This window comes from Somniosus microcephalus, chromosome 22 (genome assembly GCF_052327205.1).
Source record: "Somniosus microcephalus isolate GS21.2 chromosome 22, FLI_Smic_1.0, whole genome shotgun sequence".
In the NCBI taxonomy this organism is placed as follows: domain Eukaryota; kingdom Metazoa; phylum Chordata; class Chondrichthyes; order Squaliformes; family Somniosidae; genus Somniosus; species Somniosus microcephalus.
The window spans coordinates 34,394,906-34,422,063 of record NC_141008.1 but is presented as its reverse complement, the minus strand read 5'-3'; the positions used below and the strand labels follow the sequence as shown (position 1 = coordinate 34,422,063).

General features: G+C 46.0%; 1 protein-coding gene across 12 annotated transcripts in view; it reads left to right on the top strand.

Moving 5' to 3' along the window:
• Positions 1-27,158, top strand: part of tspoap1 (TSPO associated protein 1) — a 333,678-nt gene that overhangs the window by 279,145 nt on the left and 27,375 nt on the right. For 10 of the 12 annotated variants that reach the window (XM_085964438.1, XM_085964437.1, XM_085964436.1 and 7 more), the window contains 8 exons: positions 1,392-1,543; positions 2,443-2,916; positions 3,771-4,196; positions 6,240-6,413; positions 10,322-11,614; positions 21,146-21,269; positions 22,214-22,410; positions 26,833-27,001. In XM_085964438.1, coding sequence (XP_085820564.1) covers positions 1,392-1,543; positions 2,443-2,916; positions 3,771-4,196; positions 6,240-6,413; positions 10,322-11,614; positions 21,146-21,269; positions 22,214-22,410; positions 26,833-27,001 — 3,009 coding nt within the window. The remainder of the gene's footprint in view (positions 1-1,391; positions 1,544-2,442; positions 2,917-3,770; positions 4,197-6,239; positions 6,414-10,321; positions 11,615-21,145; positions 21,270-22,213; positions 22,411-26,832; positions 27,002-27,158) is intronic. The other 2 variants (XM_085964435.1, XM_085964445.1) reach the window with 2 other exon arrangements.

The window sequence follows — 27,158 nt, the reverse complement described above, 5'->3', positions numbered from 1 at the left end:
CCGCCCGCCCTCGCCGTCTGCCGCTCGCCGTCTGCCGCCCGCCCTCGCCGTCTGTCCCTCGCCCTCGCCGTCTGCCGCCCGCCCTCGCCGTCTGCCGCCCGCCCTCGCCGTCTGCCGCCCGCCCTCGCCGTCTGCCGCCCGCCCTCGCCGTCTGCCGCCCGCCCTTGCCGTCTGTCGCCCGCCCTCGCCGTCTGTCGCCCGCCCTCGCCGTCTGTCGCCCGCCCTCGCCGTCTGCCGCCCTCGCCGTCTGCCGCCCGCCCTCGCCGTCTGACGCCCGCCCTCGCCGTCTGACGCCCGCCCTCGCCGTCTGCCGCTCGCCGTCTGCCCCTCGCCGTCTGCCGCCCGCCCTCGCCGTCTGCCGCTCGCCTCTGCCGCTCGCCGTCTGCCGCCCGCCCTCGCCGTCTGCCGCCCGCCCTCGCCGTCTGCCGCCCGCCCTCGCCGTCTGCCGCCCGCCCTCGCCGTCTGCCGCCCGCCCTCGCCGTCTGCCGCCCGCCCTCGCCGTCTGCCGCCCGCCCTCGCCGTCTGTCGCCCGCCCTCGCCGTCTGTCGCCCGCCCTCGCCGTCTGCCGCCCGCCCTCGCCGTCTGCCGCCCGCCCTCGCCGTCTGTCGCCCGCCCTCGCCGTCTGTCGCCCGCCCTCGCCGTCTCTTGCCCGCCGCCCTCGCCGGCCTCACCCACCCTTTTCCACATTCCCTCGCCCACAGTATCTAATTTGCCCTTGTCCACACTCACTGACTCACTTACATTCACACATCATCCACATCCACACTTGCCCTTGCCGTCCCTCCTTTACTCACATGCCCTCACTCGCTCACTCACCCTCAACAACACTCATTCACGCATGTCCACATTAACTCATATGCCCTAACCCACACTCATTCACGTGCTCGCGACCATACTCATTCACCCAGATTCTCTCACTTGCCGTCGCTGTGGCTCACACTCATTCGAGCACCTTCACTCACTTACTTACACTCACACGCACATTTTACAGAAGACTGTGTGAAGATGGCACCACTTTAACAAGAGAAAAACAATTTAATCTGATTGTTGTATGGTGAGTCTGTGGTGAATGATGTACGGCGTGTCTGTACTAATTAGTATACGGTGTGTTTGTAGTACAGTAGATTGGTGCAGTATATCTGTGGATAATTGGTGTGGGGTGTGCCTACATTGATTGGTACATTTCCAGTGTGTCTGTGCCGATCTAGTGCAGGGTGTGTCTGTGCTGATTGGTTCTGGTCCCAGTGTGACTGTGCTGAGTGATGCAGCTGCAGGTCTGTTAAGCAAATTGGTGCAGGTTCCAGTGTGACGGTGCCAATTGGTTTAGGTCTAACTGTGAATGTGCTGACTGGTGCAGGTCCCAGTCTCATTGACTTTGCTTGTTGATGCAGGCCCTCCTGATGCCCCACTGGATGTTCAGATAGAAGCAAGCCCCACCCCTGGGATTGTGCTGATCAGTTGGCTGCCAGTGACTATTGATGCTGCAGGGACCTCGAATGGCGTGCGAGTCACCGGATACGCTGTTTATGCTGATGGGCAGAAGGTAAAACTCCATTTGCACTTCATGTAAAGTAATTCTTACTTTGTTTCTGTGTATGAGTACCTCTGTTAACCCTACCTTTATGCTATCCTGCTTCTGCCTACCATGCTCTTAAGTTCTATAATTCTCAGTGCCACTACATATATATTGGAAGTCACCATTTGTGGGCAGAAGGGACAGGGTGTTCCTACCCTGGGGATACAGCTCCTCTTCTGCACTGTATGGCATGGTGCACAGTGGCTGAGAACCAGCAAAATCAATGCTGGGATGACACAATTTAAGTAAGTATGTGAACTCAGTTCCAAACAACATCTTGCAGGTGGGTTGTGGAGTGGAATTTTCTTTGTTACTAGTTGAACGGCTGAGAACAAGTGATACAATCAAAAGTTATTCAACTACAGCCAATCTGTGGGCCATTTTGTTTTCCCCATAGGCACCAACTACTTTGGGGAATAAGAATAATGCACACCCATTCACAAATGTTTCTGGTGTGGATTATGCCCCCTGCTGCCTCTACTCCAAGTTTCACCATTGCCCCTATGCTCCTCCCAACTGCTCATCCATGGTTGTGTCTATGGATGGCCTTCATTTGTATCACTGCAATTTGAAGCAATCCCCCCCCTGTTATTGAACATTACTCTTCAGATCTGTGTATAGTCTATGCCAATTCCACCTTTAATGCAGTTCATTGGATACTGCATTGATTAACAGAAAATGAATGTTGTGATAGCAAGTGTGCACACACTCGGCAAACTGTGGGTGCTTGTACCACTCCGAATGATGGCTCATTGAAAATTTGCAGTGTAACTCAGTGGCTTTAATGAAATGAACAGTAGGAAAGATTTGATGTAACTTAACCCGAATTTCTCAGGACAATATAACCTTCTCTGATTTCTTCTCAGATTATTGAAGTGACATCTCCCACAGCTGGTAGTGTGCTAGTCAGACCCAGTCAGATTCAGCTTCTCCAGATATCTAAGGAACTCACTGTGCGCACCATGTCTCCTTCCGGTGAATCGGCAGACTCCAGCCCCATCAAAGTTCCTCGAACACTGTTTACATTTCCTCAGCACTCTATGCCATTACAGACTGCCCCCGAAACATGTGTCCATCCTGACAACAGTCTTCCTGTCAGTAAAGAATTACCCAACGTGGATTTTAAGGATGAATCTGAGGCTCTGCCTGGGATGACCTCTGACAAGGTTCTCAACTGTGAGAGTGCCACAAACTATAACGAAAATGAGCAGGGAAGCTCTCCGTCTGCTTTTAAGACTCCGAGTCAGGTGGTTGATGCAACGCCAAATTCAGAAAGTGTCACTTTTGAAGAGCCAGCATCTGTTCAAAGAGAAGATACCAAAATGGAAGAACATTTGAAGGTAGGTGGCACTTGGGCTCAGCTGTTTTCAGTGCACCACACCAAAGGCAGCTATAGTAATAAACTTCTCTGAAACAACTTGTACATTAGGTGGAGTTTTATAGCACTGTCAGTGGAACGCACCAAAATATTATCAAATGTTCCATTATGGGGGAAAAATGTATTAACATTGAAGTTATCTCTGCTTGCTTTGGGCATTGGTTTCAGTTGCCTAATTTGGGGAAGAGGCTGTTTTTGGCTGACTGACCTGGAGGGCGAGCTTATTTTGGGGTAGCGGGTTTGCAGGAGAGACTGTTTTCCAATGTCTGGTTTGGGGAAAGGCTGTCTGATTTGGCAAAGAAGCTGGTTTTCAGTGCTTGGCTTTCAGGAGCAGGGTGGTTCGCCTGGTTCAGAGAGTGGCTGATTTCAGTACCAGTTTTAGGAGGCATGTTGGTTTTGGTAAGTGGCTTGGGGGAGAGGCTGACTTCATTACATGGTTTGGGTGGAGCACTGGTTACCTACATTACAACAGTGACTACATTTCCAAAGTACTTAATTGGCTGTAAAGTGCTTTTGGATGCCCTGAGGTCGTGAAACGGGGCTATATGAGATGCAAGTCTTTTTTTTCAATAACTGGGCTAGTGGGGATATATTCTCAGTGATTACTATTCAAGGTTTTTTCTCTCCTTTTGCTTTCCATTGGTGTCTTGGTCTGGTCTCTATGGGTAATCTCAAAGACACTGAGATCAAAATGCTCGCATCCACCCATGAAACTCTGGTATTTCATGTAGTTCTGTGACTATTTGGAACATCTTCTAATAAGCCCCAGAAGTAGGTGTCAGCGAAAGCTAACCTAATCGATTGATCATTTTGCAGGATGGTGCTGCAGGTTTGTTCAATTGTTGTGAGGAGGACAAAGTTGAGGAACATCCAAAAGAAGACACACAAGATTTGGAAAATACTCAAATGAAGAGGCCAGTTGGCTCACTTGAGGATTTTCTCGTGGACTCTGAGCAGAAGGAAGACCCTGATGTCTGTAGCACATACACTAAAGAAGATTCTGATGAGAAAATTCTGGAAAGTGATCCAAAGGACCTGAACATGGAGACCACCAGAACTATCGAAGAATCAGCCAGCAGCTTTCCACAAGAGTCAGAGGACGATGTTTCCTCGAGTAATATTAGGGTGTCGTCTATCGAGGAATTTCTGACGGATTCAGAATTAAATCAAGACGAAACACATATTCCAGGGGAGGAGCAAATGTTTGAGCAGTGCCAGGTCGGATCTGCAGAGATTCATCAGGTTTGTAAAGAGTGAAATCAATGATCCCCTGGTGCTTTCTTCAAGCATAAAATTACTGTTAAGGTGAATATCCCAGCTGGATAGAAGTAAATATCGACTGGGGATGGGTAAAGGTGAGGGGGCGGGGAAATCTGCACATGGACAAAGAACTGCTGAAAGCCCTGCCCACCCGCCCTCGCCGTCTGCCGCCCGCCCTCGCCGTCTGCCCCTCGCCGTCTGCCCCCCGCCGTCTGCCCCCCACCCTCGCCGTCTGCCCCTCGCCCTCGCCGCCTGCCGCCCACCGTCGCCGTCTGTCGCCCGCCGTCTGCCCCCCCCGCTCTCGCCGTCTGCCCCCGCCCTCGCCGCCTGCCGCCCACCCCATCGTCTGCCCCCCGCTCTCGCCGTCTGCCCCCCGCCCTCGCTGCCCGCCCTTGCCGCCTGCCGCCCACCATCGACGTCTGTCGCCCGCCCCCGCCGCCCACCGTCTGTCGCCCACCGCCGCCGTGTGCCACTCACGCTCACCGTCTGTCGCCCATTCTCACTGAATGCAGAGGTGAGCTAGAGAAGGAGAGATTATTGGTCCAGTCTCATGGCCCAGAATGAGGATCCGAGGAGGTGACTGAAAATGATTTCTAAAAGTGCAGTTAATGGTGCCTTCAGTCTGGAACTACACATCAACAGTAGGAGAACACAAGTTTGTTTGGTATGAGGAGGAAGTCTCCCTGTTGAGGATTGTCACAGATTGTTACGAAACAGATTGAGTGGAATTGTTAAAACAATTCAAATTTAGGTCTGTTTCAGTCTTTTCTCTCAAACACACAAATAAATCCTACTGAAGTCACTTACTTTTCCGGAGAAACTCAGTGAGAAGCCTTTATTAATCTTTTGCCAGCTGTCCGCCAACCTCCGCCTCTTCTACAGGTTGCCCTGTCCATCTACCTATTAAATCTAACTCCTCTTTCTGTGGACTCAGGATTTTCAGTGTGGTGATCTTCCCCTAATTGTCCTTTTATGGTGCTGGCTGTATGCCCTTTTTTCCTTTGGAAAGTAAGAAAGACTTGCATTTATATTGGAGAGAGAGAGAAGACAATGTGACAGGTCTGTTAGCGTCTTGCCCCATATGAGGTCATACATGCCAAGAATATGAGGTGAAGAAGGTACGTTGACCCCTTTAAAATAAGTGTCCCTTTAAGCATAGCAGAAGCCCTTCTGGCAGTCAAAGTGAGTTCAGAGTGGTTTTGAGTGAAGAAAGCGCATGAGTGTTTGGAGAGGTTGCCCTTTCCTGGATACTCAGGTGCTGAGAGATAATGACAGGCAACAAGGTGAGTGAAGCTGTATGAGTGGTAGAGGATGTCTATTGGCACCAGAGCTTTGGCTTACCTTGACCATCCACTTTTTGCATTGTTTGGCAGTTCTTAGGGTGCTGGAGGTTGTATTGACTACCTCTGTCACCTGCATTCAGACAGCCTGCGCAACTTTCCTATGGGGTCTCCTGCCCTCAGTGCCCAACAGGTGGTCCCAGCTAGCCCTCACTTCTACGTGCGAAGCCTCCATGGGCACAATGGAAAATCTGGGGGCCCATCCAGCTGCTGGCAACCCCAACTGCTGCTCCTTCTCCCATCCTGCTGAGACGTGATGTTGTCCTTGAACTTGCCATAGTGTTAAGCCAATGAATGGCAACTTTCTAGCCTCCAAACTGCCCTGCATGACTAATAAGAATTCTGGTAGAAAAGTAAGGCAATTTAACAGCAGTTTCACATTGGCAGGTATTAGGACAATCGCGTCACAAACCCGGCAACAGAAGGAAAATCTAGGTCTAGTGTCTGAAATTGTGCCACAGAATTTCCCCTTTTCTGTCACTGAGTTGCAATGTTGTGGTGAAGGGGAGCTGAATGTAGTAAGTGTTACGTTGTGGTTGCCTGGAGCTGAGCACCAGACACACTGCTTCTCGCTGAATTTCCTACCTCCTTGCTGAACGCACAGCACACTCACTGTGCGCCAAATGCATTGTTATTTGCCACATTTTGTGCACTGGCTTTATCTCTTTTTTTGTTTCACCTCCAGCAGATGGATAAAGCCGAGAATCATGAGAACGAGGATTATCCCCTAGAGAGCAGTCGAGGCTCAGACCTCTCAGACATCATGGAGGAGGACGAAGAAGAACTGGGATCAGACACACAGACGAATGAAGAAGTACAGCAACAAGAGTGCAGTTTGACCAGGGAGAGCTCGCTAAAGGTAATGATCTCAAGCATCTATCTGGATTTGTCCATTCTGAGTTTACAGCTACTAGGGGAAGAACCTGGGCAAAGATAATTAAGAGATTTCAGACTGAGGTTGGTAATTTGATTTCTTTCTGATTAACATATTGTTACTCATGTTTCTCTTTCTTCCCCTTCCTGACTTCTCTTGTAAGGCCAGAGGTGGGTAAGTCTCAGTGCACATGAGAAACAATCCACCTTCAGCCACTGGGACTAGGCTCAAAATGAATAGAATCAGTTTAATTTGTCAATCCTTTTTTGTGAGGCACTCCGCTAACAGGGTAGACTCATCATAGCCTGATCTGAGTAAAAGGCAATGGTGACCCTCACTCACCACTCTTAAAAATATCTCATGGCCACACATACCAGGACATTTTTAGTTATTACAACATTTTCAAAATTGCCATAACAGTTATCGCCCTGCACAGAGCGCCCGCCCTGCACAGAGCGCCCGCCCTGCACAGAGCGCCCGCCCTGCACAGAGCGCCTGCACTGCACCTCTGGTGAAAATTGTAATGCTTCCCAGAGCAGGGAAGGGAAAAGCTTCTCCTGCCCTGTCACTAGCAGATTGAGATCTTGGAAGCGCAGTCTGTTCCAGGTTTGTAGCCTGAGCCTAAGGGACACTGGCATTTGCTGGCCCCACAGATTGAACTTGTAGGTTTGTGAGTTGCAGGCTGGGAGTCTGAAATGTGGGAAAGTGTTCAGTTGCTGATGGCAACACACTAAACACAGCCTCAGTAATGTTACCTGGTTTCAAAAGAACAAGCCCAAGCTCTGAGAACAACACTGTTTTAACTTCACTGTTGCAGGACTGCCTCCTTAGGACAAGTGTTTGGATCTATATTTTTGGCTGTCTGTGCCTCCATCACAAGTGCAGATATTGTACACTTGATGTGGGGGGTGCGGGGCGGTGGTAAACCCTATCCTGCGTACTCTGTGGGGAAAAGCGGAGTATCCCATTCCGTGTACAAGGTGATTTACACCAGTGGGTGGGTAGAAGTGAGAAAACTGAACAAGCAGTAATAGATAATGTTTGTTCAAGAGGAAGTATGATAGAATATTAATGACGCAAAGAAGTATATAAAGGGAGACCAGGGACAGGGCGTGTTTGCCAATAATGTGAGAAAGTGCTGCCTGTCCCCACGTAATAGGTGGTTGCTTTCTCTTATACATTCCAGGAACTTTTGTGTGTTGTTGATACAATCACAAATATAGAGTGTTTAAAACCAGCAGTTTGACTGAGGTCCTTGTACGGTGACAGAGTAAACAGATGTTCCAAGTTAGTGGGCCATTGGGTTGTCCAAAAAATACAGTTTAATAAATATACAAAATGATTTAAGATTCTGCCTCAATTGCTAAATGCACCGCCTTGTGCGGTACGGAGTTACACGAGAGAGTCCTTGGTTCCATTCCCTGGTCTGTGCTGAGTCAGGCCAGCAGATAGAATCCTTGAGCCAGGGAAGGGAACCTCAGCCTGATTCTAAACACTGGTAAACGACTCATGCTGGAAAGTGCATCAACCTCGGATGAGGCTTTCCTGTGATGCTTTCAATTGGTCAAGTAGCCCATCAACACTCTCTATGCCGGTTCGCAGGTGAAGAATCGCTTGGGTACTGGAGAGTTGTCATACCCCAACATGAATCAGCACCTTCAGGAAAGGAAGGGGGAGGAAGAAACTTGTTCTATCCTGGATTGATGGCGGAGCAGGAATTCTACCCCAGCCCTTTACCATGTGGCTGGCATGTTACAGCTCCCCATCAGTTCCATTATTGCAGCAAATATGCAGGGAGATAGGTGCAGCTCCATGAGGAGATCAATTTGAAAACAGGTTGAATGTGAAATGGTGAATTAGTCCAGATGCATACACCTGTTAAGATACTCCAGCTTGAGTAAACTGCAATCGAATAGCCAATTGTAAATTTCAATTTTGTGACTGGTCAATAAAAAATAGCTCTAACGAACCAAGATAGTAGCTGTAACCTACCTGCACTGAGCGCCTAGCTCTAGAAAATGGTCGTCATGAGACCACCTTTTCCCAGGAAGTAATTTCATTTTAGCAGTGGGAATTGGTCTTTTTTGATTCCTTGTCTGGGTAACACTGTTGGCATGAGGTAGCAAAATGTTAACAGACCCTGAAGGCTGGAGATGGCAGAGGGAGGAGCAGTACACTATTGGGTCCTTGCACCTCTTGTGCGATATGAATGGAAGATTCTCTTTATAAATACACATTTGAACCTACAAATAGTCACTGACTGGAGCCTATATGTCCATGCATGATGCACAGGGGTTTCAGAAAAACAGTGCAACTGTATTTGTACATTACTTATTACCTAAGATCATTAATTAATTCAGAAGCGTTAATTGATGTCTTGCAGGAGATGTTTTCAATCAGTTCTATGCAGTGAAACCTGTGGTAATGGGTCACTTTCAGCAACTATCATTAGAAATTACATTCTGAGAATCGCTGCAGAATCTTTTGATCGTTTTCCACAGAAAAGATTTGGAACAAGAGTTACTTTAAATGTTGTATTTTATTGCATAGTGTATTCATGAAAGTTTGAAAAAAGTGCTCAGAAATGATAGCTAGTTGAAACACTAAGGGGGAAAAATTGGGTTGATTTGCGCCTCTCGTTAGGGGGCGCTAACGGGGTGCAAACCCCCCTAGTACCCGGGCGTGGCGCCACTGACGCCTCCCGCAAGATTCAGTGGGAGGTTAGCGGTAGCCGGTAGAGCCCTGTGGTGCTGCGCCACCGGCAATGGAGTCATCGCCGTGTGCAGCGCCCCACTTGCGCCCCAGCCGCAAACCTCCTTTGCGCCCCCTGACCTATCGCCAGACGATATGTCCGACAGGATCAGGTGGTGTTTTTGCAGCGGCGGCACGCTAGTAAAAGGGGCAGGTGTCGGGCCGCCTGCCAGCACCTGCCCCCTTTCACTTTTTTATGCGGGGTCCCAGCTGCGATCGCTCAGCCCAGCACTCCTGTATTCATGGCTCCCCGCTCCCCGGTGGGCCAGCAGGGCCCCAGTGCACGCAGCGCTAGGCCCCTTCCCTTTAATCAGGGGAGGAGGTCTGCAATGACGCGGCATTGCTGCACGTAGTGCCGTCAAATTCAGTGGTAGCGCCCCAAGCAGGAAGTGGAGTGCTTTCAGTATCGCTCCACCTCTTGCTTGGGGCGCTACATCTGAATTTACGGCGCAGGGGCACAAATTTTTTCGGGCCCCAAAAGGGCGCCACCCAATTTTTTCCCCTAACGAGCTTGCTTTGATTTTGTTGGCTCATAGACTGTAAATAATTAGCTCATCTCAGTAATCAATAAACCCCTCACACGCATTGTGTTGTAAAGGCTGGAGGCTCGTTAGAAGCAGGTATGCTTATTCGGTCTATTCGAAGGCAGACTGAGCAGACATGTACTGAGTAAAACAAGGCCTTGAAACAAATCATTAGCTGGTTTGTTTATCTTTAACTTACACATGAATATACTATGCTTTAAACATAACATGTAAAGTAACTCTTTTTCCAAATTCTTTCTGTGGAAAAATGGTCAAAAAAATTCTGAATGTGACAAGTGCCCATCATTAGCAATTTGATTCACCCTCAGTACCCATCATTAGCAACTAGATTCTGGGAATCCCTGACTGCTTCAGGTGACTATGACATCAGGTTTCACTGAGGTGTAAGTTGCAGCTATTTGTATTTGAAGCTTTTTCTCACATTGTTATAATTTTGGGCGCTTCACCTTGAGCTGCTCTCTGGATTTCTGTTGCTTTACTGTGCTTTGAGTTGACCTTGTTTCAATTTTCATCTTTACTTTTTTTCTTTCTTTCTCCCTCCCCCATCCCTTCCTTGCATGCACTCAACCACTGTACGTGTTAACCATATCGCAACAGCCTGAGCAGTATGAAACTGATAGCGATGAGGAGTTTCTGGAGAAAATTCTAGAACTTCCTCTGCAGAAACACTGCAGTAAGAAGCTATTCAGCATTCCTGAAGTAACAGAGGAGGAGGAGGAGGACGAGGACAAGGAGGCCATCTGTAGCAGCAGCCAGGGTGGTGCCAGAAACCAAGAACAAGGAGAAAAGTCCCCTGACCACTCCCAGGAGAGAGTGCAATTAGAGGAACAGGATCAACTATTTAAATGTGTGCAAACTAGTTCTAAAATCCACAGACAGAGAGACCAAGCCTCGAACTTTGATACCAAAAATCAAGAATTGGGAGAGAAGCCAATCTCCAACATCAGTCAGGGTAACAGCAAAAATCTAGTGCAGGAGGCTATGGGCTCTAATGTTGCACAGAGTGAGCTGAAAATCATGGACTGGGAAGAGGGCTTAACTTTTGACTATATCTGTGATCAGAGCAATAGGCAGGAGCCAGGTGAAAAGCAGCCTCACTACACCAAGACTAACATCAAAAACAAGGAATGGAGTGAAGAGGCAAGTGGCTATGCATACTCTGGTGCCAAGTTTAATCATACATACACCAAGGGGTATACCAGGTCCCACCGATGGGAAGGGAAGACTTCAGAATACAGACAGGATAGCACCATTGATGACCTGGATGCCACCGAATGTATAGAGAAATCTCTAATAGAGGAGAACCACAGGGATGTTTTAGAGCTGAGTGTTGTGGATCCAACATCCGCATTACAGATGCAATCTCGGACACGGATTAGGTCTACAGATCCCAAAGAGGTGAATGCAGCAGTAACTGAGAATCCTCATTACAACAGGAGAGACCAGATGTCACACAAACACCTAGAGATAGATATAGAGTATGGCACTGAGGAGGAAGAAGAAATGCTGACTCCCAGCTTACATTTCTGCCCACATGTTAGTCATCTGGACCAAATGAGATCAGGTTGGTGGGACAGCAGCCAGACAAACAGAGAAGATGTGAGTGACTGTTCCAGCCAGTGTGAGTCTACCCAGTCAACTGGACAGAGGCAGGCCTCTGTTGAAGACGATGTTTTTGATTCGAGCTCTGGTAGCACCAAGTCACTCCGTCATCATAAGAGGAAGGATAAGCCTGCTTTCCCCAGGAGCCTGGTACATTGTGAACGAGAGAGGCTTAAAGGAAGGATCGCGAAGGAGAAAGAGTTGGAGGCTTGGAAAATGGAATCTTATGTATTGGGCAGGACAAGGGCAAGGGCAAAGACTGAGCCTGAGGATTCAACATGTACACGGGTGTGTGTTTATCTCACTGTTCACCTACTCCACCCTCCCCTTAGTTCTGTTTCTTGTGGCTGTCAGTTTGTTTGACCACCTTGTTTGCTTCCCAGTGATCTACATCTCCTTTATTTTTGGTTGGTAGTGTGAAGCAGTAGTCCATGCTTTCCTAGCATCAATGTCCTTCAGCCAGCTGATAGGTTCAATTTTAGTTTAATTGGATATCAGTCAGGCCGTCAGAGTTACAAAAATTATTAACCATTAATTATCCTTCTGGCTTAATTGGATACCAGCATTGGATGCAGTACATTTTTTTTCATTTAACAAAACAGGAAGTGGAGCCTCAAGGCATCCATTCAGCTTAATATAAGCTTTGATGCTAGGAGACCATGGTGATGATGCGAAGCAGTAGTGTCACTAGGATTTCAGCAACATTTAATCATTGGTTTATGAAATGTCAATCACCCAGCGCCACAATTATAGATTCTGCCTTCCAAACCTGGTTCACATCTAGAGAGAACCTTTCAAGCTGTATAATGCTAGGATGAAGTATTGGTGGTTGCAGGTCTGTCACTGGCAATGGGAGCAATTTGAGGGATGAATTAAGAATGCCACTTTAAGATGTGTATTGGCAAAAGTGGAATTTTGACTCCAGTGTTGGTACCAAAACACTAAACCAACCTAGTGACAACACTGCTAGTGTTTGTTTTAGTGATTTATGAGTTCAGTGATCCTATAACTTGTGGTTTGGGTTAGATGTAGCTGGTGAAATGACAAATAAATGGAGTGCTGTTCTGCATTTCATTTCTTAGATTAAGAAATCTTTTTAATGGTATTTTCCCATTCTGAGTTTCTGCCCCAGCACTCTGCCGTACAACTTCTGGATAATCACGTGGAGGTGGGTGAAAGCCACCTGCATGATTTTCTCCCTCTGATTTTGCTTGACCCTGTGATGAGATGACATGACTGGTACTGGATGCTCCCTGTGCAAGGAATTAGAGACTGACATCCTAGCAGGGCTCCAACACATTGCAACACTCCAGACCTCAATATCAAGATTTGATTTTAAATGTGAGCATGTATGCTATCAGCAGAGGTCCAGAAGGACAGCTTGCAGTAATTGTGTAAAGTACACTGACCAGAAAGAATACAAGAAGTACACTAACCTCAAGGAATACAGGAAGTGTGTATTTGGTTTGAGTTTTCTGGGAAATAGTGGACACATGGAACAGACTCCCAGAGAAGGTAACTGAGTTCGGCTCAGTTGACTCCTTGAAGAGAGCTCAATAAATATCTGTTGAGAGGGGAATTGAGAGTTATGGACATATTAATAGCACTCTGATTTTTTTCAGGGAAGGTAATGGAAGGAGCTTAAAGTTGACAGTTCATGACAGAATAAGCAGACATGGAGTCTGGATGGAATGCGATCAATGGGCCAAATTGGTCTTTTCTTTCTTTGGACTCTAAAGTTCTTAAATAGAAACACTTTGGAGGGATAATCAGTCAGTCCAGTTCTATGAGATTTAAAAAAAGTTTTTGTGATAAATTGGAGTCCTCTTCTCACATGCAGTGTTTTGTCCACAGTCTGCGTTAAATAGGATCACCCCGAGCGAGGTTTGCCAAATGGAAAAGGGTAGATCCCGATGGAGAGTACATGAGTGACTGCTCCAGCCAGCTAAGAAGGCATCATTAAAGGCAATGGCCCAAAAATTGCTGCCAGAATAGCGGTGAGGCTAATGGTGCTCGCCATTATTTATGTGCAAATGCCATAGCAACTTCAAGCAATAGCAGATGCGCGATTAAATGCAGAAATCTGTCGGAGTTGCACCACTCCACTGTTAGCTTCGCGAAAATGGCATCTCGATGTCTGGCTCCCCATTCAAATGCATTGAACGGCATGAAGTTCCTGTACTTGCACGGTAAGTAATCTCACCACAGAAAGTTAAGTCAAGTCATTTCAAATCTAAGTACCCTTTTAACGGCATTGTAAGTGTTAATTACTTCCAGTCAACCTCCCTGGCACTGAAAATTAACTATCACAAGTGTGGAGTCTCATTCCTTCGGGGTTTAATTGTTTGAGTTAAATTATTTTTAATTAAAAACATTTTTTTAACTTTTTCTTTTTTTTCTCTCTGTTAATCCAATCTTTCTTTCTCTTTCTGTACCTGATTTGACATTGAATTCATCCAATCTAACTTACACTTCCTTGTTCAGACCTTGCACGATTCATTTCACAATCATTCAATCTGATCGGTTAAGGAGATGCACAGTTGCTTGCTCTATTCACTCAAATCTCAGATGCCTCAGGGCTGTTTTCATCTCGCACTTCCAGCAACTTGCAGGCCAAAATATCATGGAGATTAAACAGGCAAGGGCAAGTCTAACTAACGGCTGGCACCATTCGTTGGCTTGCCACAGCAATTTTTGGGCCAATAAAAAGTAGATCAAGATTCAGGTTAGAGATTGGGTCATTTGTAGACGATAAACAACAATGTCCTGGGACTCGTAAAATACTAAGCAGTCCCTGTTAAAGCAGAACCAGTAGTCCATTGTACACAAGTGATGAGCAAATGGTTTGACATTGATTACAATATAACAGGTTCAATGTACTTTAATTAATGCCCATTATTAGTTTTAGGGGAGTTTGTGAAGTTCCATTCTAAGTACTGAACCGCAGTAAAAGGTGAGCTGATTGAATTGGTCCCCACAAACACTGGAACCCTTTCTTAATTCACAAATGCATATCATTTATGGGATATTTTCCTTTCAGAAGCTTTCATCTCAGTCTCCTTCAGAGGATGGACAGCCTGAGTGAGGTGTGCATTTCTCCGTGAGGCCGATGCTGCAACTGCCTGCTTTGTTCCCCACTAACAACATATGCCAACCCCAATATGACACCTACTCTGTATTATCCCCCTGTTTTCCCTGGGGTAAATACTCTGTTTTGGGGAGTGTAAATGAATGGAGGTATTTTGAAGTACATGGTACAAAAAATAATTAATGTTCAGTTTTCTCCATGTCCTCTCTTGTCTTGTTAGAGATGCCTAGTGTGAACGTGGCTCATTTAGTAGCACTCTCACCTCTAAGTTAGAAGGTTATGGGATCAAACTACATTGCAAGACTTAAGCACATGATCCAGGCTGGCACTTCAGTGCAATACTGAGGGACTGTTGCACTGTTGGAGATGAGATATTAAGCAAAGATCCCATCTACTTGTTCCACTGGTTCAGGTGGATATTAAAAATCCCATGGTACTATTGGAAGAAAAGCTGTGATTTATCCCAATATCCTGGCTAACATTCCTCTTTGAACTAGCACCACCAAAAATCAGATCAGATCTTAGGACATTCTCGCATATTGGGCATTCACCTCATTGCTGTTTGTGGGATCTTGTTGAGCATCAAATAACTGCTGTGTTTGTCCACACATGTCACTGCACTTCAAAGCAATTCATTATGGAGTTCCAATAGATGTTTCTGAGGGGTGTGGTAAGTTATAAATAAGTGCCAATTTTTTTCTTTTGTTCTATCTTCAACTTTTCCAGGAGTGCTGATTGTTAATAAGAATAACAGACTTTTCCACCATCACTCTCGGGATTTGAAATAGTTGCCATAGACTTAGCCCAGTCCTAATTTGCTGAATATATTCTGCTTGTGGACAGACTGTATGTGTGTTATGATTGACTTGCATAGAGAATCATTCTTAGAGACGCTATGATTTACCTAGCTAACTGCCTTCACTGGAGACCACTGGCTCCTCTCACATTGATAACAGAGTAAAGAATTAAACGCCTTGGCCTAAAAATTGGGTTGGGGCGCCAAAGTCGCCAGATTTAGCGCAGCGTTCGAGGCTTTAGCGATCGGCAGATATTCAGTTTCATTGCCCCTAGAGGGAGACAGGGCGAGGCTCGAGGCGCTCCGCGTTCCTCTTAGGGCGCTGAAACTGAATATCGCAGCGCAACGTGCCGCAGCGCCACACGCTGCGGCACGGCATGCTGCGGTACTGCAGGCCTTCCTCCCATTGTTAAGGGGGAGGGGCCTGCAACAGCGCGATCCCTGCTCGCGAGTGCCGGCAAATGAGCCCGGCACCAAGGAGAAGTGCCGGGCTCTCGGGAAACAGCCAGCAATGCCGCGGGGGCGGGGTCAGGAGGCCGGGGACGGAGGTGCTGGCAGGCAGGCGCCGAAAAAGGCGGCCGCCCCACACCTCCACCTTAACTTGCGCCGCTGCCGGCACAGCAAGGCCCCGTGAACCGGGTGCGCCATTCGCTACCAAATATCGCGAATGGGGCGCTGCGCACACCGATGACGTCATCGGTGGCGGCGCAGCGCAAATGGCTAACGCCACCATTAGCGCCCCTGCTGAATATCGCGGGAGGCGCAGCCAGTGGTGCTACAGCCACTGACTGCCTCTTTAGGCGCTAACAGGTGGCGCCACTCACCCAATTTTTCCCCCCTTCTGTTTTGTGGAGCTCTCCTGGTGGCCCAGCTGATTGAAACAGTGAATAACTGATCTGCACTGATGAGTTTTGATTCCTACCCTGCGCTGTGTTAGCTAATCTCAGCTAGGATAATTGTAGGAGCACTAGATAGCCTTGGATTGGGGAAGGAAAAATCAGCCAGAGTCATTGCATCTCAAGACTATTCATTCATCGCTGCTGGAAAGTGATGTGGACATAGAGTGAGGACAGGATCAGGGTTGGTTTTAACATTTCCTGTCTAGGCTCACACATGAAGAATGGCCACTTGAGTGAGATATCAGAGGGCAACCACAAACTCCCCTACAACTAATAATGGACATTAATTAAAGTACATTGAACCTGTTATTGTAATCAATATCATGGGAACCCATGCCCCTGAATTGAGCCAACACCTTCAGAAGGGGAGAGAGTTGGTGAAAAAGGAGATAAGAATGCTCTCCGTTCAACAGAGTGAACCAGATATAATTAAATAAGTAATAATCCTTACAGTCGCATACTGACTTCTCACATGGGCAAGCTCGAAGTGCTTCATGCAATGAAATGTTGCAGACACTGTTGCTGCAAAGGAATTTGTATAACACATTGAGCTTATCATGCCCTCTGTCTCTTAATTGTCTGAATACATGGAAGTTTATTTCTTTTGGCTTTATTGTAATTAGACTGCACTGTTGAATTCATTTGATGTTTTCATGGCCTCATTCAGTTTGGACTGTCTGGAAGTTGCTTATGTTACTGGCTAAATAATGTGACCTGCTTCAGACTCAAAGGTTAGAAATTAGAACTGGTTGCGGCCATTTTAAGAACATAAGAAATAGGAGCAGGAGTAGGCCAATCAGCCCCTCGAGCCTGCTCCGCCATTCAATAAGATCATGGCTGATCTGATCCTAACCGCCAATCTACTATCACTGAACCATCTCCTGAATCTAACAGAATTAGACACACGAAATAGGAGCAGGATCAGGCTACACGGCCCCTGGGCCAGCTCCGCTACCCACAGGGCCATGTCCGATCCGAACCTAGACTCATGTCCAAATTCCTGCCCGCTCCCCGTAACCCTTAATTCCCTTTACTTCTAGGAAACTGTCTATTTCTGTTTTAAATTTATGTAATGATGTAGCTTCTACAGCTTTTTGGGGCAGCATATTCCATGGACCTACCACCCTCTGAGTGAAGTAGTTCCTCCTCATCTCAGTTTTGAAAGAGCAGCCCCTTATTCTAAGACTATGCCCCCTAGTTCTAGTTTCACCCATCATCGGGAACATCCTCCCCGCATCCACCCGATCCAACCCCTTCACAATCTTATATGTTTCAATAAGATCGCCTCTCATTCTTCTGAACTCCAATGAGTAGAGTCCCAATCTACTCAACCTCTCCTCATATGTCCATCCCCTCATCCCCAGGATTAACCGAGTGAACCTTCTTTGTACTGACTCGAGAGCAAGTATGTCTTTCTTAAGTATGGACACCAAAACTGTATGCAGTATTCCAGGTGCGGTCTCATCAATACCTTGTACAACTGAAGCAATACCTCCCTATTTTTATATTCTATCCCCCTAGCAATGAAAGCCAACATTCCATTGGCCTTCTTAATCACTTGCTGCACCTGCATACTAACCTTTTGAGTTTCGTGCACCAGGACCCCCAGATCCCTTTGTACTTCAGTACTTTCCAGTTTCTTGCCATTAAGATAATAACTTGCTCTATGATTTTTCCTGCCAAAGTGCATAACCTCACACTTTCCAGTATTGTATTCCATCTGCCAAATCTCTGCCCACTTACTTAGCCTGTCTATGTCCCCTTGCAGGTTTTTTATGTCCTCCTCACTCACTACTTTCCCTCCCATCTTAGTATCATCTGCAAACTTTGATATGTTACACTCGGTCCTCTCCTCCAAATCGTTAATATAGATTGTAAAGAGTTGGGGACCCAGCACTGACCCCTGCGGAACACCACTAGTTACTGATTGCCAGTCTGAGAATGAACCATTTATCCCAACTCTCTGCCTTCTGTTAGATAGCCAATCCTCTATCCATGCCAGAATATTACCCCCAATCCCGTGATTTTTTATCTTAAGCAATAATCTTTTGTGTGGCACCTTGTCAACTGCCTTTTGGAAGTCTAAATACACTACGTCCACTGGTTCCCCTTTATCCACCCTATATGTTACTTCCTCAAAGAACTCCAGCAAATTTGTCAAACATGACTTCCCCTTCATAAAATGGACGCCACGAGAGCCAATTTTGGGGTCCACCCAAAGGATGCTTAAAAGACGTCTGACCCGATATTGGCTCGAGCCACTTTTCAGGGATTCCCTGGTGGCCACAAAAAACAGGTATACGTACATGAGGGGATCTAACGATTGTTTTAGACCCCCCCCTGAGAAGTTGGGCATTGCATAGCCGCCAGTAAAAGGTGAATAAGTAAAATGTTAAAAATCGATTCTGAGGAGCAACCCAACTCCACAGTATCCTGATCTCCCTGCCCCCCCACCCCCCGCGCGCCTCGTTGCTGCTTCACCCACTTCTGAACTCGACCCTCACTCCTGGATGCCACCCTTGCTCCTGGACTCCATGCCCGGTGCCTCGCCGGCAGTGGCCTGAAATTTACCTTTCTGAAATGGGCAAACTATTTAGGCTCAAGTCATGTTTACAGATTTTTAAAAATTCATTCATGGGATGTGGGTGTCGCTGGCAAGGCCACCATTTATTGCCCATCCCTAGTTGCCCTTGAGAAGGTGGTGGTGAGCCACCTTCTTGAACCGCTGCAGTCCGTGTGGTGAAGATACTCCCACAGTGCTGTTAGGGAGGAAGTTCCAGGACTTTGACCCAGCGACGATGCAGGAACGGCAATATACTTCCAAGTCAGGATGGTGTGTGACTTGGAGGGGAACTTGGAGGTGGTGGTGTTCCCATTGTGTTGGGTATCATTCAGGACTGTGAGGCCTATCTGTTGGCTGGCCACCCATCACTGAGATGCAACACTGTCTTACTGACAGGGTACTGCCTGCTGGCAGCACTCAAGCTTTGCTGTTTGTTTCTGGTCCAAAGATTTCACTGTAAATTGGGTAATGAGTCACTGTGGCCTCCCCACCAAAGAGTAAATGCTTTTTTGAGGTGTAAAGTTCCTACAGCTGATAAACCTAGAACAGCTGTGAGCTGAATATTGCTCAACGAATTCCACAATTCCTGCTTCCTGTCCTCAGATTGTTATGGGCCCAAATAGGCAACTCTCCTACTCCCAAGCTATTGATTCTCATTCAACATGGACAAACAATTTGTCCTCCAAGCTCTCCTGCCTTTACAATTAGCAGGAGCCAATTGTCTTCATCACTGAAGTCAGTGCTGAGTTATTTGGTACCAATTCTTGCACCCCCGCCCCATTTTCTTTGTACTGGTTGCTGTCCCTGCAATGTTGGTGTGACAGATACTATTAGGTCATGTCTATCAGTACCTGTACCTTCTCCTATAGATTGGCCTGTAGCTCCTCAGTCTATGCTTCCTCAAAGTTCAGTCAGTACCTGGGAACAGTGCTGATATCTGCCAATAGTTGGACCTGGAGTGTAAGGGGGAAAAAAAGTTGTATTTTAGATACATTTATCTTTCCAGTTTTAGAGTGTCCACAAGGCAGCAATAGACTTCTATTCCTTTATTTGGACAATGGCAACAGATCGCTGATGGACCAGATCCCTGAACATCTGAGAAAATAACCCCGAGTTAGTGAAGAAGGAGCTTCTACAGGGAGTAGACACAAAAATGACTGTCCATTTAATCTCACTGATAGAATAAGCCATCTTTGCTAAATCTAAGACTGGTCTGGATGCACAGACCCTCCCATTGGTACAGAAGTTTGGTTTAAACTTGCTGGAATACAAAATATCATAAGTGTTTATTGGCTTCAATTCAGACCCATAGTTTGCCTGTTTGTTCCAATATTCCACCACCATATGACAGAGCTGAATGTGCAAACTTTAACTGTGAGTGTAGTTAGAATATATATGGGAGACTTAGTAATCACTGACTGCAAATATGTGTTACCTATGATCATGAAGAAAGGTGTCCATATAGGACCTATGATCATGAGGGAGGTTGACGTACCAGCACCTGTGACGGTGAAGGTGCATCGAGTCACAGGACAAGGAAGGGTGCAAGAAAGGTTGATTGTTCAGGGTTTTCCCTATGGAAATATGTGCTGTAGATCCAGGGCTATAAGGTGTCATATTTTGTCACTGCCAGTTACCCAGGCTATGTGTTGATCTATTGTTAGAATATTATTTTGCTGTTCTCTGGGAGACAGGTCTGTCCATTTAACTCAACCTATATAAAAGGCCATTCTACAATTATGTAACTTTGAAAGGATTATGTGAAACTGTGTAACTGCATTTTCAATTGGCTGAACTGTGTGCGGGGGGGGGAATAAAAAAATCCATGTGGATCAGAAATGCACATTATCAAGCATCAATTCTGGCTCTCTATAGGGCACAACCATCCAATCCCACCCACAGGTCCTCATAGACTGGGACTCATCCCCAGATCTTACATCACTGCATAAACAACTCAACAGGCACGATGCTTGGTAGTTATTTAGCATTGTGAGGGGAGAGTGGTGCCTTCACATACCAGCACAATGTGGAAAGTGTGGAGTATGTGTGAAAATCACTGTAGGTTGTGTACCAAAGGCAGTAAATATGTATTGGATGTATGTGCAGAGAAAAGCCTTTCTGTGGAGAATCAACTCGCAATCTGTCATGGGCTGGTGTGTGAGAGACTGGGCGCTGTCTGGTGTGCAGGTGACAGTATACAAGAGATTACAGTGAGTTTACTGGTATGCAAGAGACTGATGAGTTTACTGGCGTGTGAGAGATTGTGGTGAGGGTACCAAGTGTGCAAGACTGGTGAGTTTTCTGGTGGGCAGGTGCCAGTGTGCAAGAGACTGTGGTGAGCATACTGGTGTGCAGGCACTTGTGCATGAAAGGCTGGATAAGGTATAACCTGGAAAGGTTACATATGTGCTGTAATATTCTTTTACTTCTCCGATCCTCTTGCTTCGATCTTTCTGTGTTGACTGTTTTTCAGGGCTTTGCGATAAACACAGATTCAGTATCTCACTGTCTTCCTGACTCTCCTGCAATACGAGCTTTAAATGCCAAGAACAGCCCCTCACTCAAGCTCAGCAGAGGGGAGTTGCTCCCTTCCAAAGGTCAGTATCAATGCTCTTTCATTGCAGCTTTCCAAATTAAGCAGAAAATCTCGAGTATTGTAGTTTGTGTCTCACCCAATGAAGCAGTCTTTGCTGCTGCCATAGCCTCTGGAGCTTTTTATTGTGGGTTAGATGTTGGAAAAATCGATATCGCAGTTATCATGCTGATTAAACCCAATCCAGCCGGTACTATCCCCACAATTGCTCACACACTCAGTACCTCAAAGCCATGAAAAAAAGATAATAGATTACTGGGATTTAATGGTAAGAGGCATTGAATATAAAAGTCATTATGTAATCTGAATCTATATAAAATCTTAGTCTGACCACAGTTGGAGTACTGTGTGCAGCTTTAGATTTCACGCTATAGGAAGGATGTTGAGGCAATAGAGAAGGGTACAGTACAGATTCACTAAGATGCTGCCTGGCATGAGGAAATTCAAATACAAAGAACAACTTAAAAAAAAAATTTGACCTGTTTTTGTTAGGATAGAGGAGATTACAGGGTGATTTGATAGAGATATTTAAAATTAAGAACAGATGGCACAGGGTGATAGAAACAGACTGTTTCTGTTATTTTTATTTGTTCTCAGGATGTGGACAGCACTGGCAAGGCTGTATCTATTGTCCATTCTTAGTTGCCCTGAGAAAATGGTGATGGGCCTATTCTTTGAACCGTTGCAGTCCTTGTACAAATGGCACTTCCACAATGGTGTTAGGTAGGGAATTCCAGGATATAGATCTAGCAACAAAGGTGCAATGGCAGCATACATCCAAGTCAAGATGCTGTGTGACCTAGCAATGTTGGTGCTCCAACGACATTACTGCTTGTGTCCTTCTCAATGGTACAGGTCACAGAGGGAAGGCAGTGATGTCAAAATAATCTTAGTGAGTTGCCGCAGTGCATCCTATCAGATCCTCACCTGCTGATCTCTTGATTTCAGCTTCACTTGCCGAGAGTTCTAGAAGTCGAGAAACTTCGATCCTGGATGGATACGAGGAGACAGAGTCAAAGGGAACTGCAGATGGTGGTCTTATTCGCATCTTTGTGGCTTTGTTCGATTACAATCCTGCAACAATGTCACCAAACCCAGATGCTGCAGAGGAGGAGTTGGCATTTAAGGAGGGTCAGATCCTAAAGGTAAGAGCACAGCATCCATAGTAACATAATTTCTAAAACCTGTCTCTCTAGAGGAAGAGACATGTTGGGATTTACCGCTACATTCTATAGATGTGGAAGATTGTAGTCCCGAGGAAGGAGGTCCAAATATCATGGAGAAGGTGTGGTTGTTCACAAACTGCTTCTGAAAGTCACTGATTGTAGAGGCAATGCATTAATATTAAACTGTAAGTGAAGCATGGAATGATTGAGAATGTGATGAACAGTGTGATAGAATTCTCTAAAGCAGTGTGTTAGAAATACAGTAGGGACCAGCATTGCAGATACAGATAGGGATCCCTTTCCAAATCATGTCCATGTTACTGCTGCTGCTATCTAAGCTGCTCGGCGCAAGCACCCTCTGGGTGTTTACTGGAATGTGTGCGGCACGTTTCCTACTGTAGTCAGTATTGAGCAATGACAGACACTTTCCACAAGGGTAGCCATCGGTTCAGCAATTTGTTCAGGATGGACAGCTGATCATTGCGACCTCTGTGACGCACATTTTCAGTATATGAATACATCGTAATATCTGCGTCCTGATATTGACTGCAGTCTGTATAACATCACACATAATAGTCTCTCAGAATCCTCATAGAATATTTTAATTGAATAAAGAAATAATCACAGGTAATACGCACCGCCAATGTGCTACTGAGCCACACAGACCAGAAAATCATGGGATCTGTTAGATCCGTGTATTTTGATGTAGTGTGTCCTTCAATAACTAGACACGAGACTGCAGGGAACAATCAACAGGTATTTACTGGATGAGGGTTACTCTAAAACTAAACGTACAGATCCCTACTCAGGGTTTATATACAGGTGTGGTCACTGCCGGTACTACAGTATACAGGAGCTGTAAAAAGTAGTTCTCCCCTTAAAGGTACATACACTACAGGATCGATCCCGGGATCTCTGCTGAGTTAGCTGTACTCTGTTAGTGCAGCAGTAGGAGCACTGTAATTGGCCTCGGGGTTAGTGAAGGGAATAATCAGCCAAGGTTCTTGCACCTGATCACTATCCAGTGACCCCCGCTGGGAAGTTTGTGTGTGTATGCCACATGAGGACAGGGTCATGCTTGGCTCCATGGAGGGAAGAGTCTTCTGGCATGTGCTGTCTGGGCTCACACATGAAGAATCAAGTCACAAATGACATCCTATGTGACTGTGACCATGATAAACTCTGCAGCCTTTGACACGGTTGACCACACCATCCTCCTCCAACACCTCTCCTCTGTCGTCCAGCTGGGTGGGACTGCCCTCACCTGGTTCCATTCTTATGTATCCAGTCATAGCCAGAGAATCATCTGCAATGGCTTCTCTTCCCGCTCCCGCACCTTTACCCAAGCATCTATCTTTGGCCCCCTCCTATTTCTCATCTACATGCTGCCCCTTGGGTGACATTCAGAAACTTGAAGTCAGGTTCCATATGTATGCTGACGACAGCCAGCTCTACCTCACCGCCATCTCTGTCGACCCCTCCACTGCCTCTGATTTGTCACGCTGCTTGTCCGACATCCAGTCCTGGATGAGCAGAAAATTCCTCCAACTAAATATTGGGAAGACCAAAGCCATTGACTTTGGTCCCCGCCGCAAACTCTGTTCCCTGGCCACCGACTCCATCCCTCTCCCTGGTCACTGTCTGAGGCTGAACTACACTGATTGCAACCTTGGCATCCTGTTTGACCCTGAGATGAGCTTCCGATCACATATCTGCTTCATCACCAGGACCGCTTACTTCCACACACCCATCTCCGCCCCTGCCTCAACTCATCTACTGCTGAAACCCTCATCCATGCCTTTGTTACCTCTAGACCTGACTGACTATTCCAAGAGTAATGGCGGGGCTGTTGGTCCTGTATAAGATCATTATTAAAGCAGCACCCTGAGAGCTACTAGTGCTAAATTCAGGTCTCCATCATTATGCCAAGACCACAAGAACTGCTGCACCTCAATATTCTGTATCGCCCATAATACAGAGAACCAGTGCAAAGTTTCAGGCACTGATGGTGGATCTGTCACTTAGACAGTATGAATTCCTGCAACTCTGTCCACTGCACACAAAGATTTAGCCTGAATTGACTGAACCAATGTTGCTTGAGTGTGGATTGACCTGTGGAATCTGTGTCATGCGAGATCTGCCTTTGTACAGTTACCACCCTGTTATACTGCAGAATGTACAGCAAGAAGATTGTCTCGGCAAAGAATCTGCATGAATATCAATTAGTTAAAAAAAACTGTGCATCTTTCTGGTTTAATTAACATCCAGATCTTGGTGAATCGGAGCAGAGAATCCCAAGCAGGGAGCTCAACTGCCACAGCCGTAGAAAGAAGCCTCAAAGAAGAGAGCTGTTTTTAAAAGGATATTTCTGTCAGGTGTTCAAGACAGGCTTGCTTCCAAGCTCCAGTTCTTGCTGCTAAATGATGCCTGGTTTCAGAGCTCACTGAGGCAGTGCACCCCGTGACTGAGAGTTATCTGATCTCTCTGTGCACCCTGTGACTTAGGAACATAGGAACAGGAGTAGGCCATTCAGGTCAGAGTGTATCACTTGTTCCCTTGTCCTAGACTCCCCCATCAATAGAAAAAGTTTCTCTCTATCTACCCTATCCTAAAAGCCTCAATCAAATCACCCCTGAGCCTTCTATATTCTAGGGAATACAAGCCGAGTTTATGTCATTTCTCCTCATAATCTAACCCTTGGAGCTCTGGTAACATTCTGGTTAATCTGCGCTGCACTCCTCCCAAGGCCAATATATTCAGAACTGTACACAGTACTCCAGATGTGGTCTAACCAGGCCTTTGTACTGTAGCAAAACTTCCTCCCTTTATATTCTAGTCCTCTAGTTATAAAGACTATCATTCCATTAGCCTTTTCTATTATTTTTTGTACCTGACTACTACATTTTAGTGATATGTGTGCATGGACCCCTAAATCTCTTTGGACCTCCACTGTTCCTAGCTTTTCACCATTTAAATAATACTCTGATCTATTTTTTTAATCCAAAATGGATGAACTCACACTTGCCTGCGTTGAAATCCATCTGCCACAGTTTCGCCCACTCACTTAATCTATCAATGTCTCTTCATAATTTTATGCTCCCGTCTAAACTACTTACTATGCCATCAATCTTTGTGTCATCTGCAAACTTGGATATATGGGTCTCTATAGTGTTATCTAAGTCATTAATTAATAAATATAATGAATAGTTGAGACCCTAGCACAGATCCTTGTGGGACACCACTAGTCACTTCCTTCCAATTCAGGAACGTACCCATTATCCCTACTCTCTCTCTTCTACCGCCTAACCAATCTCCTAACCAGGTCAATAATTTGTCTTCAATTCCATGAGCTTTAGTTTTAGCTAACAGTCTCTTTATGTGGAATATTATTGAATACCTTCTGGCAGTCCATATAAACTACATGCACAGACATTCCCATATCTACTACTTTAGTTACTTCCTCAAAAAATTCAATTAGGTTCGTTAGACATAACCTACCCTTTACAAATCCATGTTGGCCCTCTCTAATCAGCTCGAATTTCTCTAAGTGCTCAGTCACTCTGTCCCTAATTATAAATTCCAATCACTTCCTGACAACAGATGTAAGACTAACGGGTCTATAATTTCCTGGTTTCTCTCTCTCACCTTTCTTAAACAATGGAGTTACAGTTGCAATTTTGCAATCTAAAGGGACACTTCCTGAATCATGAGAACTTTGGAAGATTATGGCTACAACACCGGCAATTTCCTCACCTACTTTCTTTAAAATCCTGGGGTGCAAACCATCAGGTTCTGGGGATATGTCAGTCTTTAGTGCCATTATTTTTTCTATTTTGTTTTCTTGCTTACTTTAACTTTAGTGAGTTCCAGCCCTTGATTCATTATGCTCCGAGAATGATCTGATCTCTCTGTGCACCCTGTGACTGAGATTGCTTGATCTCTGTTAATGCATTGATGAAGAAATGTTCCTATAGTTTAAATAAATGATCTGTCACAATGCAGTGTCAAAAATTTTGAAATCTGCATCCTTTCCAAATTATGCCATTCTCTCAGTCGATTGCATTTCTGCCTCCACATCCATGAGATCCCTGGGACACTGGTTATAAATACTCTGACACTACCTCTCTGAGGGTGTCTCGAGGGAGCAGATGCATGGACAGGATAAAGCTACTATTATACATGAGCATATTTTCAATTGCCTACTGAATAACATTAGTAATGATGGTGGGAACTTCCTGTCTGGCTACCTCTCTTCCACAGAGGGAAAGCCTATGGCAGCATAGGGTCATCACTGGGAAGTGAAGACCAAGATGGGGCTGAGCTGGGAAAGTGTTGTGAACCTGGAGTAAACTGAAGGTGAGACTGAGGGAGAGGTCTCCATTCTGAATAATCTCATTGCAGGTATTTGGTGATAAGGATGCTGATGGGTTTTACCGTGGAGAAGGCAACGGCCAGACTGGCTTTGTGCCATGTAACATGGTCTCAGAAATCCAGGTGGATGATGACGGAGTGATGGAGCAGCTGTTACAACGGGGTTATCTGGCCCCCAATACATCCATGGAGAAGCTGGGTGAGTGGTGCATTGCACTGATGTTACTGTTTAACGGAGACTATTGTATTCTGTTTTCAAGTTGAACAAATTCAAGATATGGTCTAAAGTATTGAGTATTTAGCTGGGCCAACAGTGAGCATGCAGGAGCATTTGCCAGTTTTTTTTCTAATGCTGA